The sequence below is a fragment of the Struthio camelus genome, chromosome W, assembly GCF_040807025.1.
Source record: "Struthio camelus isolate bStrCam1 chromosome W, bStrCam1.hap1, whole genome shotgun sequence".
Taxonomy (NCBI): domain Eukaryota; kingdom Metazoa; phylum Chordata; class Aves; order Struthioniformes; family Struthionidae; genus Struthio; species Struthio camelus.
The window spans coordinates 2,193,151-2,215,214 of record NC_090981.1 but is presented as its reverse complement, the minus strand read 5'-3'; the positions used below and the strand labels follow the sequence as shown (position 1 = coordinate 2,215,214).

Genomic DNA, 22,064 nt, shown 5'->3' with positions numbered 1-22,064 from the left:
AGAACTGGCTGGATGGCCGAGCTCAGAGGGTTGTGGTCAGTGGTGCAGAGTCTAGTTGGAGGCCTGTAGCTAGCGGTGTCCCCCAGGGGTCAGTCCTGGGTCCAGTCTTGTTCAATATATTCATCAACGACCTGGAGGAAGGGACAGAGTGCACCCTCAGCAAGTTTGTTGATGATACTCAACTGCGGGGAGTGGCTGACCCACCAGAAGACTGTGCTGCCATTCAGAGGGACCTGGACAGGCTGGAGAGGTGGGCGGAGAGGAACCTCATGGAGTTCAACAAAGGCAAGTGCAGGGTCCTGCACCTAGGGAGGAAGAACCCCATGTACCAGTACAGGCTGAGGGCTGACCTGCTGGAGAGCAGCTCTGGAGAGAAGGACCTGGGAGTCCTGGTGGACCACAAGTTAACCATAAGCCAACAATGTGCCCTTGTGGTCAAGAAGGCCAAGGGTATCCTGGGGTACATTAGGCAGAGTGTTGCCAGCAGGTCGAGGGAGGTGATCCTGCCCCTCTACTCAGCCTTGGTGAGGCCTCACCTGGAGTCCTGTGTCCAATTCTGGGCTCCCCAGTACAAGAGTGACATGGCACTACTGGAGAGAGTCCAGAGGAGAGCTACCAAGATGACTAGGGGACTGGAGCATCTCTCCTATGAAGAAAGGCTGAGACAGCTGGGCCTGTTTAGCCTGGAGAAGAGAAGACTGAGAGGGGATCTCATCAACGTGTACAAGTATCTGAAGGCGGGGGGGGCAGTGTTGAGATGAGGCCAGTCTCTTCTCCGTGGTGCCCAGCAACAGGACAAGAGGCAACGGGAATAAACTGAAACACAGGAAGTTCCACCTGAACATGAGGAAAAACTTCTTTCCTGTGAGGGTGACTGAGCACTGGCACAGGTTGCCCAGAGAGGTGGTGGAGTCTCCATCCTTGGAGATATTCAAAACCCGCCTGGATGTGATCCTGGGAAACATGCTCTAGAGGACCCTGCTTGAGCAGAGAGGTTGGACTAGATGATCTCCAGAGGTCTCTTCCAACCTCAACCATTCTGTGATTCTGTGACTGTGCCCTGGGAGGTGAGGTCACCCTTGGCTCCTAGCTTGTTCTCCCCTGTGGAGTAGCCCTGCTCTTGCTGTTCCCTGATAGTGTGATTGCCTAGAATGCACATTCTAGGTTTCTAAACAGAAGGCTCCAGATTTCTTTTCGTGAAGCTATTTAGGTTGGAAGGGACTTCAGGAGGACTGTAGTCCAGCCATCTGTTCAAAACAGGGCTGACACTGAATTCAGACACTTCTGATGGTAATGTTTACAAGGGCATTGTGTGACAAAGCACAACATGAAACCACAACCTTCTAGCTCCTGTGAATTTTAAGAATGAGACCAAATGTCCTATTTGGAACAGGTATTAACATTGCCACCAGAAGTAACTACTTGGGTATAAAAGAATTATTATATGGGAGAGAAAATGTAAAGAACCCCACTGACCTCACATGAGGTGCCTGATCGCTCTGATTCCTTTTTATCTGCAGGAAATAATAAAGGCTATCTCTGATTAATGGACACTACTCATAATTTGGTTTCAGATTTTCCATTTGTTTCCAACTGAGGTGTGACACAGCACAGGTAACAGCCATGTACCCATCAATTGCACTGCTTACCACCAGATCCCAGGTAAGTGGGTATCGGAGAATGACCTCCAATGAACAAAGAGGTTGCTACCAGTTGTCTCCGAGTTCAAGCATGCACTTTGAGCCCTTATTTTGTACAGTCAAAAAATCAATACTAAGACTGAAGGACCTGAATTCTTAGTTATGTTAAAAAAAATCAAGTGACCTAAGGGAGCCCTATATAGGGTTGTCAAACAGCTGCAGTTTGCCATGCTCTAATGATCACTAGTTAAAAGGTCTTCAGGACAGAAAACCAGTAATCTTAAAGCTAGTGTGCAGTCATGCACAGTCATGGCTGGAAAAGTTGCACCAAGTTATGCACCAATGAAAGAGAAAAGAGAATAAATATTTTAACAGTGAAGCCCACTTGTAATTCCTAAGAGTTAAAGGGGGGGGGGGCGCCGCCTGGGGCATTTTTAATTGATATGATGTGTTCTGATGTCTCCAGCTAAACTTTTCATGTCTCCCGTGCGTTATAACGCAAGTGTCTCATACTTGCTTTTTGCCTTGGGGCTAGGTCTTCTCTCCCCTGATGTATTTCAGCCCTGTTATTCCTATGATGCACTGAAGCAGCAAGCATAGAGCACCTTAACATTACCTCCCCCAGGGCAATGCAACAGCCCACCAGGAACAATCCAGTGTCAAACCAATTATTGTCTCAACAAAACAGACTGAAACACTGACATGTGAGATGGCCACTACTAAACCAAAATTATTCTTCCAGGTTTTCCTGACTAAAATCCAAAAAGCAAGTTTCAAAAATGTGAAGAATACAAGTTGACGGGATCTGTAGAAAGTCTCTGAAAAAAAGCATTTTCCTTTGTGTCACCAATTTCGACAAGAACAACATTCCTATGGTGTTCAGGACAGTCCCTGAAGTTAAGTCCTACAAGAAACATGTATTTGCTGGCTCTGCCTGTTTGTAAGATATTCAAATACCATTATGAGGCCACAGAAGTATCTGAATACACAATGAGATGTTCCCATACTGCCAGCAGCAATGCATCCTCATCCAATTTATGCTAATGAAAAATAATAAGAGCTGTAGACAGCTTCCAGATGTTTGATCCCATCAGCAGCCAAATAACTGGCTACAGATAAATATTTTTGAGAACAGTGGCCATGGGATCAAAAAAGCCATTGAGTTTCCCTGATGCTAGTTACTGATAGGTATCTGCCTGAAGATAAGATTTTGGTTCCTCTTCAAAGCAGATGGACTTTTACTGCTCTCTTCCTATCTGAACTCACAGTCCTCTCCCTGTAGTCAGTTGCTACCCCAGAAATGAGAATGTACAAAGAAGAGGAAGCTGCTGTGAAGGGGATCCTATTTACATGCAAATCTCTGCAGCTGAAATTAATGAAAAAAGTATAGAAAGCAAAGGCCATGTTTCTGGAAGACTGCAAGTGAAAGGTTTTGCAAAGTTGCTCAAAAGTTATTACCAAGGTGGCTCATTAAGAATGCTACACTTACTCTTGTCACTACAGGAGAGCTAGAATATGAAGGAAAAAACTTCATGCTATCTGTGGTAATTGCACAGTGATGCAGCTAGAAAAAAAACTAGCTGACTGTGAAGTGGGAGAAACAGTTTGAAATTCATCTCCCTATAGAAGTCTAGCAAAAGACCAGTGCCGTACTATATCTATTAGAAACATATCCATGACATGGGGGTAGGCAGTGCCACCATACCTCTGGCTTTTCTCCCAAAACATTCTCTTTTTCTGTCTGGAAACGGTTAACGGTTAACCTTCGGATAAGATACAGCACACAATGGCCAGAGGTAACCGTTAACCTTCAGATAAGAGAAGGCACCGTGAAGCAGGAACACAGCAACCGTCCCGGGATGTAGACGTGAACCAATCCAGAGGAAAGAGACCACCGACTCAGTAAAGAAGATTGGGAGAGACTGTCACGGGCAGGTGGGGAAATTTCACTGTAAGGAGTATAATTGCCCCAAAATTTCTTTGTTTGGGGTCCCTCCCCGGAGGCACCCAGCTTGAGCTGTTACTTTGTTGTACCGTCATTTAAATAAATAATTAAATTCACGGGACGTGAGACTCTGCTCCTTGGAAACCTAGGGTTGAACTGTTTCCATAACAGTGAGGCCTGGAACACCAAGGGCTGATAGCACATGTATGCACATTTGTGCATGCCAAATGCATTGGAGTCACTGCACAATGCATTTTCCCATGTTTCCATCTGGAACTCCCATGGGCAGGGCTTCTGACTTCCCATCCATGGCTTTGTGCTCCAGCTTTATCCAGTGCTACTAAAGCACTGTCCTTTGTGGATACTAGAGCTTTCTTTAGGCTCTGCCATGTTTTGGTCACTGAGCCATGGCAAATTTGTGAAGGTACTCTTTGTGACTCAGTCACAGTCATGTGATATAAAAAAAAGTGTGTGGGTATGAATCCAGTCAAATACACATATGTAAACTCAACATTACCAGAAATTCTTGCACTGGCAGCTGGTAGGGGGGAAGTGAGCAATCAATTCTAAAAAGAAGTCAGACGAAGAGTGCAAAATGCTGTTGCTGAGTCTGGTGCAAATAATCCCATAGCCTGCTATGTGTTTACTTCCGATGTTTGTCAAATCCTTTGGGAAATGAAATAGATTTGTAAATAACAGGACTCTGCAAAATGTTAGGAGAGGCCAAAATAGGCAGTATTTGGTGAATAACGTGGCACAAAGAGCACGTTAAGGCTGTGGCAGATGGACAAAAAGCTTCTGAACTGGAGGAACAAAAAAGCCTAGTCTCACAACACCCCTATTTTTGCAGTACTGAAGTTTTAATGTTCTATCTTTAGTAGGAACTTCCTACCTGGCAGGAGTACTTCAGGGGCTCTCCTTTCTCACATTAAAAAAAAAACCACTGGGGGAAGGAATTCAGTCCAAGAAGTCCACTTTAAAAAGAACAACAGCAATAGGAAATTAAAATATGAATTCTGGATGTTACTGCAGCACCAACAAAATAAAATCACTTTTCTGTTATTGTTCAGAATTTTAAGAGTTTAATTTCAGCCATGGAGATCATTCTAACTTAAAGATCCCATTCAAATTGGATCAAATCTTGTACTGATTTCCAATGGAGGCAGATTTCAGTCCTAGATGCATGCTAATCCTGCTTCTAATACTGTCTTTTGTGTAACCATGAAGAAGTCATTTAACATGCCTTTTTTAATCTGTAGGCAAAGATGGTTTAATGGCCTCATAAGAACAAGATTCAGACTTTCTCTGCAAGAGTCTGACTGACCCATGTGCCCACGTGACTGGATGCCTCTTTAGAATCAGGCCTAACGTTTTATGCTAAATCAAAACAGGACAAGAAGACAGGGATGCAGTTACTATTTCTAGTACATACAAAGGAAGCCTGCTATGGAAATACCTAATATTCTAATAGTTCCATCTACCAATTTTAACTATGAAGGAGTCAAATTACTTAATGCTTTGTAAGCAGCCCTTTCATTTGGGAACAAATTTCAAAGCCACGTTTATAAGAGGCAGAATTTTTCTATTCCAAGTTGAATTCAGTTGGTGCAGGTTACTACTCTTGAGAATTACTTTTATGTGCTAAAACTTAAAGCATTTATTTTAACAGTACAGAAATACTCAGTCAGACCTTAGCAACATAAATTTACATACAGAAAAGGATGGGAAAATGTAACATTATATGCTCATATGACATACCTCTGCCTGTCCCAGTGATTACTCTCATCTCTCCTCTTTAACTTAATTTCCATCCTAATGGGAAAGTATACAACTAGGAATAATTGTGAACTTAGCCTACAACAAGATCCTGAATGGATTACAGAAGCATAATTGTTCCTTTCAGAGAAAAGGATATCAACTTCCTGCTATGAATGCTGTAAAATGAACTGTCCTAACTGTTCGGCTCAGACCTGGCAGCAGGTGTCACAATTTACCTCCTTATCATTGGCCCATTGAAAGCAGATGTCATCCAATTGCCCTTAACCATGTGCCTAAAAGCAGTATGTGGCGTTTTTCTCTGCATGTTGTTATTTTCAGGTCTAAAATATTCAAACCAAACCTTTTTGCATGCAAGATTTTGAAGGTTCCTGTTTAAAAGGTATTTTCATTATGACACATTAAAATTGCTATCCTTTTCCCCAGAAGCAGCTATATTTATAGCCTGAAAGAAAAGAACTCACTGAAAAGCATTTTTAAAAAAGAATGTCACAAAATAACTGTTTCCAAACAAGCCATACAAACTGCTAAAAATCCAAACAGAAGTCTTTCCTTGATTTTTTTACTTCTCCCAAATATTAATATTAATATATTATTAATAATTTCAAAATGAAATACAGAATCACAGAATGGTTGAGGCTGGAAGGGACCTCTGGAGATCATCTAGTCCAACCTCCCTGCTCAAGCAGGGTCCTCTAGAGCATGTTTCCCAGGATCACGTCCAGGCAGGTTCTGAATATCTCCAGGGAAGGAGGCTCCACAGCCTCTCTGGGCAACCTGTGCCAGTGCTCTGTCACCCTCACAGTGAAGAAGTTTTTCCTCCTGTTCAGATGGAACTTCCTGTGGTTCAGTTTCTGCCCAATACAGTATCATAAAAAAATTGGGGGGGTAATGTGGACAATTAATTTTGAAATCTTTGCATTATGTGGATTTATATACCTAGACAAAAAAGATCATCACCAAAAAATACTAATTCCACCTAAATAACTCCTCTTATCTGGATGTTACCAATTTGTATGTCTATATAGACTATATAGAGTTGATGGAGCTCATTCTGAATTGTAATGCAAACAGAAATATTTGGAATAGACTATAACAGATAGACTTTTGACAAAATATACTTTAGGAAAATCAACATGTTCTGTTTCCCTAAAATCAGAATGACTCATTCTGATCATGACCTTTCTATTTTATTTTATATTAGCATTTATAACATAATGCAAAGTCAATTTCAAACAGAAAAAAAAAAAAACTTCCATTCCTATAAGGTCAGAAAAACTTCCATTGTAATACTTTGTTTCAAATATTTCAGAACAAACATTCAAAATTGACACGTCCTATTTTTCTTTGGAAAATGCATTCCAGCAGAAGAATTCTGGCCAGCCCTAATACTTACACTGTCAGTATGATCTGCCAAGACATTTACCCCTAAACTGGATTTTAGCTAAACCCATATGAAGAGGCTACTTCAAAAGCATCCAATACATGACAGCTCCTTATGAGAACAGGTGGAACTAGAGCAGGACTCAGCACTTGTAGAAAGTAGGCATTTCATTAACATAGTTCCAACAAAATCCCAGCCCTGTTGAAGCCAATGGCAAACCTGCAGGGTTTCACCCCAGAATTAAAGGAGAGTTCTCTTGAAAATATGGGCTCTAGGGACTACATTAGAAAATGACAAGTGTGCTTGACATGTGCATAAGACAGTCAGTAACCCACTTATTTGGAAAGGGCAGCTGCACTAGTATGGTTTTATTTGCATCAAAGTAGGAATGTACAAAAACATCTGTGGCTGTCCTAGCACATGGTAAGATTCAAAATCAACACATTCTTAAAACCCTTGCTAAGCCGAAGTCAACCCCATGTCTAAGGCACAAGAGCATGGAGGTACATAGCACCAGGTGGTCACAATCTGTTAGTCACCTCCACCAGTCAGCATTCCTGTCTGCTAGCCATGCCTCCACATTTGCCCTCCTGGAAAGAGACTCTCTGGCACACAGTGCCTGCTTATCCCTGTGCTGCAGACCACAAAGAAGTCTTGTATAGGTGTTTGTAAGGGCCTGATCCTGCAAAAAAAAATCACATTTGTGACTGACTACAGGAAGTTCCATATATTCAATGAGGATCAAGCGGGATGCACTAAAGGCTCAGGGTTGTACAAAGAAGCTGGGAAGTGAAGGCTGTAAGAGCGCAGGCTGCTCTTATCCAATTTCCTACAGAGCTGGGGAGATTGAGCCCCAGTGACAGAGATCAGCTGGCAGAATTCATTACCAGAACTGTACAGATATTGGTCCTTTTCTCCCCAGAAATGCCACAGTTATCATTCTGAAATGGCTTTTTCTTTCATTTTCATAAATATGGAAATGTATAGAATTTTCTCAGAAGCACTGTGTGACATTTTGATGTTACCACAGCAAAGCTTTTGGATTGACTCAAATTTATTCTTTTTCCCTGAAATTTCATGAGAAATGGTCAAAATATTATCTTTTTTTCCCAAGGAAAAATCCTATTCTGGATGAGCCCTGCTTATTAATGTCTGGAGAGACCTGAATAGCACTAATCCTATCTCAATACCCTGTGGACTGAGGGTGGACTCCTGAAAACTCCTGAGGGTTTTAGTGTCACAAATGAGGGACAGTTGAACTCTTCCTCCAGATGTCCACAAACACAGGAGACTCCAAACAGAGAGCTCTCCTCAGTCAGTACTACACCACTTTTAAAACTTTGTGGCCTATATCAAACATTGTTTTGGGATGGCCCCTTTTCAAGCCTGCACAGCATCTGTCATTTTAGGGAAAGCAGAACATGTTTAATAAATTCAAATTTTAATTTGGTTGTGAGGCAGGAAAGCCCCTGCTCCTCCCCTCCCCCATACAGTCTAAAAGAAGAAGAGTCTCTCCTTTAAACATTATTTCTTTTTGAGTAGTTGCTGGTATTATTAGCTATTAGCTGAACACCCTGTGTGTATGCATGCATGTGTGTATATGTATGAGACTCCAGTTCTTTTCAGTCTATCTGGGGAGTGGAAGAAAATGGCTTGAATAGGTGCCCCTCAAAGGCCCAGCAGAAACCAACATGCCCAGAGATCAAAGTTACAGACCCAGAACAGATAACTGCAGTGCTGCCTGCTACCAGGTCACTCTTTCAAGGGCAGTGGCTATTCATCAGCAGATCACACCCTGTCACTGTTTGTGTCAAACCACTGTCATCCTCTGCACTCCTTTAGCCCCTGATTCCTGAGGCAAACAGAGCTCCATTCATAAAAGCTCTCAGCAGCTGGCTAAATGGGAGCAACACAAAAGCAGCCAATTCAGGGCCTGTGCACCATCTAAGTCTGGGCTGTCCCTAGCTTAGTTTTTAGTTTTAGTTTTTAGTAGTTGTGAATGACAGACAGAGGGAGAAGCCCACAGGCCTGATGACAGAAGGACAGAAACAAACATAAACACATAGTCTGTTTAGCAATTTAGAACAACAAGGGAAATTGGGGCTGGCATTGCTGCTTCCCAGGCCATAACATTTTGGCAGGTGTTTGAAAATGAGCAGGGGGCCTCAGTGAATCAAACACTTTAAAGTAATTCATATTATGGGCTCCACACTCAGCCAGGCCCATGCCTTCAATGTGAGTGAAGCCAGGCAGTAGAAAGGCAGTGGCCAGTCTCTCCTCCTACAACTCTTTCTAAACAAAGGGCCAGATCTGACACTTGGAGCTGTGCAGCCAGCCTACAAGCCATGCCTCCTTGGAACTAATCGTGAAGCTTTGCTGGGGGGTTCCTTTATCTACACCTGAAATGCATTCATCCCTGAAACAGGACAAATGTTACACAATGGCATATCAGGGATGATAACATGTAGGGCCAGCCACTGGACCAGCTACTGTACCAGTATGAAACAAGAAGACAGTCCCTGCCCCACAGAGCTCACAGACTAAGACATGATGGAGAGAGATACAGAGCTAAGGAGAAAGAGACAGTGTTCTTGACATGTTCTTGATCATCAGGACAGATAGTGGTCTAGCCTGCCTAATATTTTCAGTAAAGCTATGTCTGTCAGTTCTACCTATGCACTTAGGAGGGACAGAGCTCTGTGTCCAGGACACACAGGGGAAAGTAAGCAGGCCCACCACTCTACTCCCATGGTCAGTGATGCTGTCATGACTCAAGCACTGTGGGAATGCTCTGAATCAGAATTTGCACACATCTCAGAAAAGCAGTGGTGTCATTTTTTTTTAGTTTGGCCCCCATCTTAATGCAGATGGCTACACACTGCCTAACTGCATTTCTTCCAGAGGCTCAAGATGCTGGCCTCTGTGCCAGAATAGCACCTTGTTACACAGAGCTGACCAGCAATGACTCAGAGATCAGCATGCCAGGAACTGTGTCTCCAGCAACCACTCCCACATCACCAGATATAGACCATCCCATGAGGCTGCTGGCTCTGACCAGCTCATAAGATGTGAGGAGCACACAACACAAGGGTACATTCTTTCCTCCACGCTCATCTGGCAGCATACAAATCTGTAGATCAGCCATTAGAAAAGTGTGGAAAAAGGTGCTGCAGGTCAGAAGACAGAATCAAGCGTTCAGTAGAACAGCCCTCTCAGTGAGAGCTGGTGGGAATGTCCTGGAGCTCTTTTCATTTCAGCAAGTTCAAAACACATCATTTAAGTTTCACAATAAGAAAATGTAAAACAAAAACCAAAGCCCCACTGTAGTGAGCACACCTGCGGAAGCTCTGGCGAGGAGCCAGGTGGCTGGCAGAGTACGTGGTAGCAGCCCCGGAGTGTGCTCTCTACGCGCTGACCGACTTCCCGTCAGGGCCAGGCACGCATATTCCCTTTGGTCAGCAACGTCTGGCTGCTTCCCGGCCGGTAGCTACCCAAGGTTAGCACAGCTGAGATAAGGAGAGAGTTCGAGTAGATGTAAGGGGCCCTTAGGCTACAGCGAGGTGAGTCCCGCCTGGGCGTCCGACCCGGGTGTCCAGCAGCCTCCCATCAGCGACCCCTCCGCGCGGTTCCCGGGGCTCCCCGCGCAGCTTGGCGCGTAAGTCCTCTATTGAATCTACCCGGTTTAACCCCTCCGGAACCTTGAGCGTCTCTCTACGCCGGCACCCGACCCTCTCTTGCCCGCCTTGCGGTCACGTTTGGCGCGGTCGGCAGGGTCCCGGTGTGGAGATGCCTCTTTGGGGGCGAGAGGACCGGGGGGAGGCGGGGAGCCGCGTTCCCGGGTGGCCCGCTACGGGTCGATGGGCACCCATGGCTCGCGAGCTGGCGAGGCGCCCCCGCAGCGTGGCCAGAGCTAGAGGGTGAGCCGGGGGCATCCCCAGAGCGGCTCGTGGGGCTGGTCTCCGAGCTCCGAGCTCCGGCTGGCAGAAGCAGGGCTGGCAGCGGGGGATCTGGGGTGGGTCTCGCTGACTGCGCTCCGCACCCCGGACGAGGCGTTGCTGACGCAGCGCCAGCGAAACGGGCAGGTGGAAAGGGGTCTCGAAGCCGCTAAGGAGGCTCGACAAACGACCCAGGAGGCCGCAACTGCAACCGCGGGTCGAGCCGAGAAGCTGCAGCACCGGTGCGCCGCTGCGGCCGCCCGCATCGCAAATCGCCGGCGGCGACAGGGGGGCGGCGAGATGTCCGTCCCCGGCGGTGCGGGCACTGGTGCGAAAAGCCGATGGGGATCCGGAAACTTGGGACGGCAATATCTGGGACCCCGACGAGCCCCCCAGCTCGGAGTCGGACCCCGAGCGTGAGGGGGAGGCAGCTGCCCGGCCGGTGGCAGCGCAGCCGCCTACCGGACCGAGCGCGGCCAGCCTGCAAGGGACCGCAACTGCTCGCGATTTTAAAGCGTCGGAGCTGCAGGATGTGCAGGGGCGCTACCGGCAGCAGCCCCGTGAAGGGTTGTTAGAGCGGCTGTTGAGGCTGTGCGACGATGGGCCAGAGGCGGTTCATTGTACTAGAGGGGAGCTCGATGCGACGGGGGCCCTGCCCCAGGATCCCAGGCTGCGCGGCACCCTCCGTCCCCCGCAGCAGCAAAGCCGAAGCGTTTCCCCCTCCCTAGTGGAGCGGGTGCTGGGCGCGGCGCGGTTAACCTGGCCGGCTGCCGCGGACGTCGATGACGGGCTCACCGGGTGGACTGCTATCGCGGCAGGAATGAACCGGCTGCGGCAATCAGGAATGCTGTCCGGAACGTATTCCCCCGCGTTTACCGGATCCGATCCCCGTGAGCAAAACCATCCGGACTAAGATGCTGCGAACCGGCCCGCCCATCTTAAAGCGATGGTGCTGCCTGTGGGTGGTGGGGGAAGTCGCAGCGCTGCCATCTCAGTTGGCAGAGGCGTCCTCTGTTAGCAGCGGTGGGAAGCCGGGACACAGGCGGGTCAACGTGAAGCGGGCAGAAAGGGCGAGTCGCGGCACTATGTTCCGAGAGCTGCTGCAAGCGGCCATGCCATGGCGGGAGGCGGACGGCGAACCCAGCGCAGAGCTGCTCGAGCGGTGGCTGCAGCTGCAGCCGGAGCAGCGCACACCGCCCCCGGGGGTGGGGGCGCGCGGCGAGCAGCCTGGAGAGCGCCGGGGGGGCGCGGCGGCACCCACTGCCCCGCCGGCAGCGTGCACGGACGGGGAGCTGCCAGCGGCACAAACGGGGGCCGGCAGCGTTGCCCCCGCTCAGCTCTGCAGCGGTTGGGGACCCAAAAGGGGTATATCTGCAGAGGACAAAAGCCTGGGGAGGGGTGGCAAGTTGATTATATTGGACCCTCGCCGGAGAGCCAGCGGCACAGGTGTGTCCTGACCGCTGTAGACGCCTGCTCTGGTCTATTGTACACCCGCTCTTGCACCGCAGCTACCCAGGCTCACACCATGAAGGCATTAGAAGACTTGACTGGGTTATATGGTTCCCCGGTGGAGATCCAAAGTGATCAGGGCACTCGTTTTACAGGGAAGGACGTTCAAAATTGGGCTGGAGAGCGAGGAATAGCCTGGACATATCACATACCCTACCATCCGCAAAGGGCCGGATTGACAGAACAAATGACTGGGCTGCTCAAAGAGCAGCTGCGCAAGTTGTCCCCTACTGGTACCCTCGCAGGTTGGAGCAAAACCATTCGTCAGGCAACTGCCTGCCTCAGCGACCACCCACTGCATGGCACCTGACCCTCCCTTTCCCACCTTGCAGTCACATGCATATAGATCTCTCTGGGTTTCATCCTGTGTCACAGAAGTCAATGGCACTGAATCAGACTCTGTGCTGTAATTTAGTAATGAATGGCTTCAAAATTTAAGACTTTTGTTCATATTGAAAAACACTGATTCACCAAAACCAAACTTATTCAGAAGCAAGGATCATTTCTGAAGAACTCCTTGACTCAGAAGCTCTAGAGGGGAGATTTCTGAATGTGTTGAAATATCCCATTTTGCTATTTTCAAATTAAATTATTTTTAGATTTCCAGTTCAAAATGACTTTCCATTTTAAATGTAAACTAAACCAGCTTGACATGTAAGTCCTCTATTAAATCTATCCTGTTTAACCCCTCATGAACCTTGAGTGTCTCTCTATGCTGGTATCCGACCCTCCCTTTCCTACCTTGCAGTCACACCCACTGTTATGGGAAATTATATCAAAAGAGCCAGGAAAAAGCATGTCTTATCCTCTGCTGCTACAATTCAAAAAGATGAAAATAAAGAGGATGGGATTTCACTCAGTGAAGAATGACAGCCACTAGAACTTCATCATGCAATATCCTGCACACTTCACTTTTCCTGTCAGTCCCAGGTAATGGATAACAGCAGCAAATTTACTACCTTCTGAGTTGCCCTTGGGAGCAGACTGGAGCTCCTTAGTCTGGGGCAAGGGATAGCAAATTCCTAGCCAACACTTGGCATGTCCATTTGATGAGTTGCCCACTAAAGTCAGCCCAATGTTCATTGGAGGACAGGATACCACCCTGGATCCATCCCTAGAAAAACATATCCCCTCGCTTGACCAGAGATAGGCCCAGTAGAAACTCTAGCAAGGCATGTGTGTGGCTACTTTGAGCCATGTTGTTACTGACCTCAGGAGAGCACTGGAGTCTTTAGCACCCCTGGAAATCAGTGTAAGGACAGCCTGTGTAAGGACAGGACTCAAGGAAGCCTTGGGTACAAATATCCCTGGGTCTATTGAAAGTACTATCCTTTGCCTCTAGGGAGCTAGGTCATTTCACATGAGTAATTAAGAGACATAAAATATGTCCAACCAAATCCCTCCATCCTACCAAATCAGCTCAGTGGAGAATAAAAAGTATTTTCTATATTTTACATCAAAACTTTTTGGTCAATTTTCTTCCTAAAATGGTGTTGCAAACATTCTTGCATAACCATCCCAAGTCATGGGGAAAATAAGGTTCCTTCTCCACCCAGTGGACATGAGTGTAATTCTACCAGTGGCCCTGGAGTTAAACCAATATAAGAATGATGTAACAGAGTGGAACATCGAGCCTATAAAGGCAATCACAGACAGAGGAATACCTTGTTCCAGAAATTTAGCTTGCATGATTTCAATTAAATAAAAAATAAAAAAACCCTAACATTCCAGCAAGCAATAGATTGCATTGGATACAGCATGGAGTCACTGTAGTCATCACTGCAATGTAGATAGTAAAGTCCATATCAAACCATGTTTAAAAGGACTATTTCAATGTGTGTGGGGAGGGGGGAATCATTTCTTTGGGGGAGCTAATAAAATGATTGAACAAACAGCTCACTGTTCTTTGCAACATTGGGAAAGAATTCCTGAATAAAAAGGATAATTTGAATCAGCAGGATAAATTTAAATCAGTACCTGCTGACCCTGCAAAACCTTATTCTCCTCAAAGGTTTCATCTCATTATAGTCGCTGGAATTATTCCCAAGAGTAAAGACAACTCATGTGAGTAAACATTTGCTGAAGTGGGCCTAGAAATTATTTAAGTAAATTCTAACTCCTCCCTGGGGTTCAGGGTGTGTGTGGAGGTTCTTTCTCTTTAATCTCTTCTTGGACTTGTATATGTCTCTGCTGTACAACTGGCCACCTGGACTCCCGAGAGTTTGATTTCTGATTCTTTATGCATTTTCCACCACTTTTTAATATATATCATTACCTATGCGAGCTTGCGGGCTTGGACCTGTGTGTGCTAAAAAATGTCAAGAGTGAGGGGAACAAAACTGGAAACTGAATCACACTGAGTACTCAGTGCAGATAGAAGCATTAAAAGGATAGTCCATTCTATTTCACTTCCCAGCCCAGGGAAGCCAGGATCACTGGACAACTGTTACATAGTCCATATATAAAGTTACAGAGACAGGCATGCATCTCTCAACAGCTATTGACAAAGATAGAAACATGGTAAAGGAAATTACGTAAAGTGAATGCTAAGGCAATACTGTCAAGTTCTCAGAAGTCAGGGAATGGTAAAGTTAACTTTTGGTTAACTTTTGTGCATCTACATTATTGTCCATAAGTACTACATTATTGTCCATAAGTACTACATTATTGTCCATAAGTAAAAGATTACATGCTTCCCTTCTTTATGTTATAGGCTAGAATATGATCCATCTTCCCCATCATCTGAAGTGCAGAGTCTTGGGACTCCTCTGTGTGCACTTTGTGCCTAGCTGTGCAGAGATAACTTCTGCCAAGTAGGATGAGGAGGGGTTGTAGAGTCTCTCTGGAACGCCCCTCAAACAAGACGAAGACGTTATGCTGTGTTGAATTATCTGGTTAGGCACTTACCAAATGCTGTCCCTCACATACCTCTCCAAATTTGTAGCTCTGAGCAGTTTAAGTGTTTTGCTGAAGACAGCAGAACTGTCCATCTTATGAGATCAGAAATCATGACTCATACTGCCAAAATGATGAGGGTGGTTTATAAACCATGATTTCTTGTAATAATGAATTGGTGAAGACTGTGGAGTTTCTCACCTTTGTTTTTGAGCTTTACAAGGAAACATTTAAATCTTTTCTCTACAATTGTGAGAGCTTCTTGTTCTTTCTTTTTTAAATCAGAGAGTCTTCTGTAATCACATGTCTGAGAACTGGGGCTTTAGGGCAGTACTGTGATAAAGTCATGAAATTTGCAACACAGACTGCCTCTCTCCTGCTATGCCTGATTAACTATTTTTACTGTACATGCTTTATTTATGTGTATATTTATGGCCTTGATTGAAAAAAAACCAGATGTGCAATTGCACATTTAATTAACACACATTCAGCAAACATGAACTTAGAGTTTTATAATCTCACCTAATCACTTCCTATATGACTGAAATCAACACCACAAAGCTCTCAGCAGTTTTGCCACTGAGTTCAATAAACCAGGAATTACTCTATGAATCTAACTGAGCATCTGCACCAATGCATGTAACAGTACCTGACTTCTGTCTGCAGAGCCCAGGAGTCATTCTCCTTGCTCATTTTTAGCCTGGTTTCCTGAGAAGTTAGGCTTATGCTGCAAAGTTGTCTGTCCATCTGTCTGTCTATCCCTCCATCTAGCTATCTGTGTGTTTGTCTGCCCACCCTGTTCTACTTGCCTTCCTAATGACTTTGAAACACTTCAGCTAATTTCACCCACATTTGACAAAGGATTAGAACTCTCAAAAACATCAAGTTCCTACAAGTTTCATGAAAACTGGTGGTCTGGCTGATAAAAAAGATCCAGTGTAGTACTACCACTGCAGAAAAGGCTATGGTATGAACATAAAGCTCCCTGTTCTGTTTGGCCAGCTGGCTGCCCACCAGCACATGAATGCCACCAGGCCAGTCAGCACACATGCAGCATGGAGGCTGCCTCCCTCCCAGACAGTAATCAGGAGACATGAGAGGAAGCTGAAGGGACTGTGGGAGGGTACAGGGCACTAGAGGTACTGTGAAGTTAAAGGGGCCTGACTTCATAAGGGCTGTGGGACATGGTAACTGGGATTTTGGGGAAGAGGGGAAGAGGAGGGGGAGGAACAGCTATAGGGACAAAGGACAGAAGTCTACAGGAATTCCTGGCTTTCTAGACCTCAATAACTGTGATGACTGCAGAATAACTTGTCTAGACTCACACTGGCATTCCTGAATGTTTAAAAGTCAGTCTCATTTTCATCATGTTCTTCCAAACAGAGAGAAAAACTGGACAGGAGTATTACCAATCAAGGCCAACCAGTGGGATCCAGGCCACAGGGAAAACAATGCCTTTTCTGCTCCTTGACTGAGGTTCTACAACCCTCAGGAGCCATTTCTCTCCTTAGAGTGGAGGTCTCTGCCTCTCCTCAGGAGCACACATGGGATCTCTGCATGCATGCGGCTGATAGAGCATCTTCCACACCTGGAGCACCAATGGTCACATCTGCACAATGGGTTGGAATAAGTGACCAGAGGTGCACAAGAGCAAAAAGCAGGAGGATCCTTTCAGAGGCAGGTTGGCAACTGTAGTGAGCACGCCTGCGGAAGATCTGGTGAGGAGCCAGTGACTGGCAGAGTATGTGATAGCAGCCCCAAAGTGTCAAACTACACACTGACCAGATTCCCATCAGGGCCAGACATGCATATTCCGTTTTGTCAACAATGTCCAGCTGCTTCTCGGACAGTAGTTTCTCACTGTTAGCACAGCTGAGATAAGGAAATAGTTCCAGTAGATAAAAGGGAGCCCTTGGGATATGCAGGAGGAGTCCCACCTGGACATCCGACCCGGGTGTCCAGCAGCCTCCCATCAGCGACCCCTCCGCGCGGTTCCCGGGGCTCCCCGCGCAGCTTGGCGCGTAAGTCCTCTATTGAATCTACCTGGTTTAACCCCTCCGGAACCTTGAGCGTCTCTCTACGCCGGCACCCGACCCTCTCTTGCCCGCCTTGCGGTCACAGCAACAAATCAGAAAAGAGAAAAAACAAAAAAAACCACTCAAACCCACAAGTGTTGCCCCTGTCCAGACAGTGATGTCCCATGAAAGTGACTGCCATGCATGAGGGACTGTAGGATTACACCTAAACCTTGAGCAGGGTTAAAACTCTTGCATCCCTTCTATCACAACAGACAGGGTGAGTGAGAAAGTCCTGCAGCTGATACAGCCTACCTCTCAACTCCTGTATTTAGGTACTTATTTCCTCTTTAAATAAAGGGTTGGTTTAGACTTAAGGTGTTTAAAATAAAATGCCTTTAAAATAAATAAATAATACATAAAAATGCCTTAAGAAACAAAATACCAAGATATAAATTCTCCTCTTTTCCCTCTCATATTACCTTCAAGGCCCTTCTTTCCAAGACAGTGTTTTCATCAGAGCAATGCTCAAGACACAAGATGAAACAGAACTATTAACCCTACAAGAAATGCAAGGAATGCAGGGACTGTTCAGTCCGAAGCAAAATCCACTTGTTTTCACTGCAGTCTGCCCCAACAAAAGTCCCCTGGATGCTAGTGGGACCTACTGAAATGCAGCATCACAGACGTCACTGTCGTAAATCTCTGTCTTTCTGCAAATTATGACATCCCTCTTTAATTTTATTATTTCACGTGGCTATAAAGTCATGGTAATAATTATTCTTCTCCTTTTCACTGATGGAAGGGAAATGTTTCTCATTTCAGGGGGAGGGGCTGGTTTATTAAGAATTGTATTACATTCCAAGTGTTTTTTAATATTAATGCAAGCACCTGTTACTAGGAGAGATCTTGTTTCCCTCCAAAATGATGGGACCACTGAGTTAAGTGAAACAAGGCCAGGCTCCATGGGCTGGATTGTGACCTTGTCAAATGCCTGCTGGAATAGGAAGAAACTCCATTGCAGCTGATGGTGATGAAAGGGCCTGTCAAGAGCATCAATAGCTCCTTTGTGTTACTATAAGCCCAGTAGCTACATTGGCTCTAGTAGCCACACATTCACAACTGGATAGACAAAGATGCCAGTCTGCTCAGGCATGAACTGTCACATCACATGTGCAAATCATGCTACTCTGTCAGAACCAACCTCATAGGCCAGGCAATACTAGAACAAAGAACACACCAGAACAGAGGATATCTTTCAGCCCTTTCCAGCCCCTTTTCAGCATGTGTTGCCCTGTCTCCCACAAGGCAGAACAACTTTGTTTACCTTCATCTCGCTTGCGTTTGTTGCTCTCAGTGCCAGGGGGTGTAATTCCCAGAATTCCACTGATGGAGTAGGAGGAGCCTGCAGAGTCGATGCTCACTGAGGACACCTGGGTCACAGACCCTGTGGAGGCTGCAATTGAAAGCAAAGCAATCAGTGTACAGGACTGCATGAGCCAACATGCATGTGCACTTCCATCCAACTCTGCCATCCACTATCAATCTAAATAGTGGTGGTGCCACCACTAGTGGCACCCAGCTTTCAGCACAGGGACATTCCTGCAGCCTTCATAAAGAGCCTGACCAGCACTGCTTGGACACAGAAACTTCTGGTGCCATCAGCAAGGCCTGGAAAGCAGCCTGAGGCCTAAAGCAGCCCTTGAGCATGTGCCCCGCCCCATGCTTCCCTTCCCACAGCAGCACCATGACTCTGACCATGACCCTGCTTTCTGACCACACCAAAACTGTTGTCTGAGGCCTGTACTATATGGCTCTGTCACATGTCCTGCATGTTCATTAAGGAGGAGGAGGCCTGACAATGTGTCTTGAAAGCATGTGACTCATTTTTCAAAACTGGGTCTTTCTCATTTGGTGTTGAGCTTTTCAGCCCTTCCTCTGTGACTGCGAAGACTAAAAGTTCACTTTTTTGTAAGAGAAAATTGATACTCAGGGAACCAGTGTATCCCACTGGCTGGCACCTTAATGAACAGCATGTGCCTACTTTATAAAGCCAAAATATCACAAGAAGTGTGACAGAAGGATGAGAATTGGCAGCAGTGCAGCCAGTAGGACCAGACAATCAACCAGTGTTGTCTGACTGTTTCTCTGCACTCCCTTCCCTGCTGCCTCTCCTCCTTTGTGAGCTCTTTAGAGCAGGGGCTCTCCACTGTACAGCACCAAGCACACAGACCAGCCATGTCTAGGCTCTGAGGTGATAAGAACAGCAGCAGCCCTGAGCACCTTGAGATTATGACCTGAGAGAGGCATGAGTGAAGGAGTGGTTGTCCCCCCACCCTCCGATCACTGAATTGCCTTTTACAAAGCACCTCACAGACACGGACATGTGCTGCGCTCTGCCCTCAGGAGGACCTGTTCTTCATGCAATAGCCCCAGTGCCATGTACAGAAGCCCCAGGCACAAATGGGACAGGATACACCCTTCTCTTAAAAGCAAAGCTCAAGACTGCTGGTTTGCTGTCAGTGAAAGGAAGCACTTAGTGAGCCTTTTGTATCAAGCTCCTCATCCCAGCAGGGTGTCAGACACCTGAGCCCATTCCCCTCCTTCTAGGGGTTTAGTTGGCTAAGTCCAAGGTCAGCTCCTTCCCTGATAAGAGCGCTTGTGAAGAAAGCTAGAGGCAAGGGCCTGCCCCTCCTTCCCTTGGGAGCTGTAGCTCAGGCTCTCACCCTGAGCCTTGCCTGAGCTACAGTTTCAGCTGTGTCACAACCATGCCTGTGACTGGCCATGTACCCCATTGATCCAGATTCTGACCCATGGACTGACTTCCTGGCTTGACCTCGGACCTGCTTCATCACTCTGTACTTGCCTGGTGATCTGGACTCTTGGCTGAACCTGGCTACCATCACTGGGCCTGCCTTGCTTGAGACTGGACCCTTATTGGTGAAGTCCCTGCCCCTGCCCCTGCCTGCTTTGTTATCATGCTCACCTCCCAGCTCCCCTTCCCTTAGGGAGCAGCTTGTCCTTGCTGCTCTCTGACATGGGGCAGGAGGCAACAGGGCAGTGCTAAGTAGTGACACCAACAGAAGGCTAAATAGGAGGAAAATATTGGCTGCTGTTCTGACAGAGGAACCTTTGGAAAGCACACTACTAAGGCCAGCTGATGCTGTCTACCAGTTCACATCATTAACAAGGTGGAAGGAGCTGGGTTTGCACTGTAATGCATAGAGATTGGACTTTACAAACAGGACCTCCAAACAAGCTCATTCAGGATGCAATTAAATTCATCACAAACACATTGGGGACCAATATAAAAAGGGTTAAGTGATTTGATCAAGGACTATGGAAAGTAGGAGCATCAGAGCTTTGAGTTCAAAACCTAACTATAGCCTAACTGCTGAAGGTCTGGGGCGCCTCTCTGCTTTCAGTCTCCTAGCACAGATATAACATGGGAGTGAAGCAGCATGCACTTGCTATGCTTGATTTGCTGCCTGGGTTCTGCTGGCCCAGGCAATGGGTCCCTAGTCAGTGAAAGTTTGTAGAAAGCTAGGGTTACACAGGGACCTAGGCAAGGCTAGTTGTGCAGCAGATGCAGCTGGAAAGGCCTGAAACTGTCCAAAATGCGTATTACAGCTGTTTTTCTTTGGCAGAGCTCTTGAGTAGGGTACTGGCCCTGTGCCTACATGGTATCTTGGAAATTCTATGATTCCAGGAAGCTGTGAGCCTGTGCACACACAGTGCACATGAGACGGTACAGTGGGGGAGTGCTAGAGTACATCTCCATCCACCCACAGGGTGAACATGGGCTGGCATGTTGATGTATTACAGCAACTAATCCCCTGGTAGCCAGGTTCAACCAAGAGTCCAGATCATCAGGGAAAGTTGTGGTGATGAAGCAGGCCTGAGTTCAAGCTAGGAAGTCAATCTGCAGGTCAGGGTCAGGTCTGGTGAGGGTAACTAGGGTCAGACACAGTCCAGTGATTGCTGGATAGGTCCATAGTGACAAGACAGGTCCAAGGTCAAGCCAGGAAGTCAGTCTGCAGGTTAGGGCTCAGATCAGCAGGGTCCATAGCCAGGCACAGGTGTAGCTGAGCTGGAGACTGGTATTCTTGCAACATAGCTCAGCCCACTTGGACTGAAGGCCCATGCCTGAGCTCAAATAGGGCTCCTGGGCCCATAGGCAGAGCGTGTGGGTGGAGGCCCCAGGTGAGGCCTGACAGTAGCATCTTCAAACTTGCTGAGTGTGCACTTTGTCCTATCATCTAGGTCATTAAAGAAGATGTTAAGCAGTATTGGCCCCAGTATCAACCTCTGGGGTACACCACCAGTGACTGGTCTCCAGCTGGATTTCGTGCCACTGATCACAACCCTTTGAGCCTGGCAGTTCAGCCAGTTTTCAGTCCACCTCACAGACCACTCATCTAGTCTGTACTTCATCAGTTTTTCTAGAAGGATGTTATTGGAGGCAGGGTTGAAATCCTCGTTAGAGTCAAGATAAACAACATCCACTGCTCTCCCCTCATCCCCCAAGATAATCATTTAATCATAGAAAGCTATCAGGTTGATCAGACATCAGTTCCCCTTTGTGAATCTATGCCAACTGTCAGGGCCCTGAGAGTACTAATAAGCCTTAATTGCCCTGATCAGCCTCACCTGGGGCCTCTACTCATGCACCCTCTGCCCAAGGTACCAGGAGTCTCATTTCAGCTCAGTCCTGGGCCTTTTCTCCCTGTCTGAGCTATGTCAGAGGAGTACTAGTCTTCAGCTCAGCTATGCCTGTGCCTTGCTATGGACCCCATTGATCCAGGCCCTGACCCATCGACTGACTTCCCAGCTTGACCTCAGATCTACCTTGTCACCATGGTCCTGGCAGACAATCATTGGACCTGACCTGTGGATTGACTTCCTGGCTTGACCTCAGACATACCTCATCACCACAAACTTGCCTGATGATCTGAAGTCTTGGTT

General features: G+C 46.7%; 1 protein-coding gene across 3 annotated transcripts in view; it reads right to left on the bottom strand.

Moving 5' to 3' along the window:
- Window positions 1–22,064, bottom strand: part of LOC104145347 (paired box protein Pax-5-like) — a 192,312-nt gene that overhangs the window by 142,161 nt on the left and 28,087 nt on the right. For all 3 annotated transcript variants that reach the window (XM_068925086.1, XM_068925087.1, XM_068925088.1), the window contains exon 5: window positions 18,427–18,555. In XM_068925086.1, the coding sequence (XP_068781187.1) occupies window positions 18,427–18,555 (129 nt within the window). The remainder of the gene's footprint in view (window positions 1–18,426; window positions 18,556–22,064) is intronic.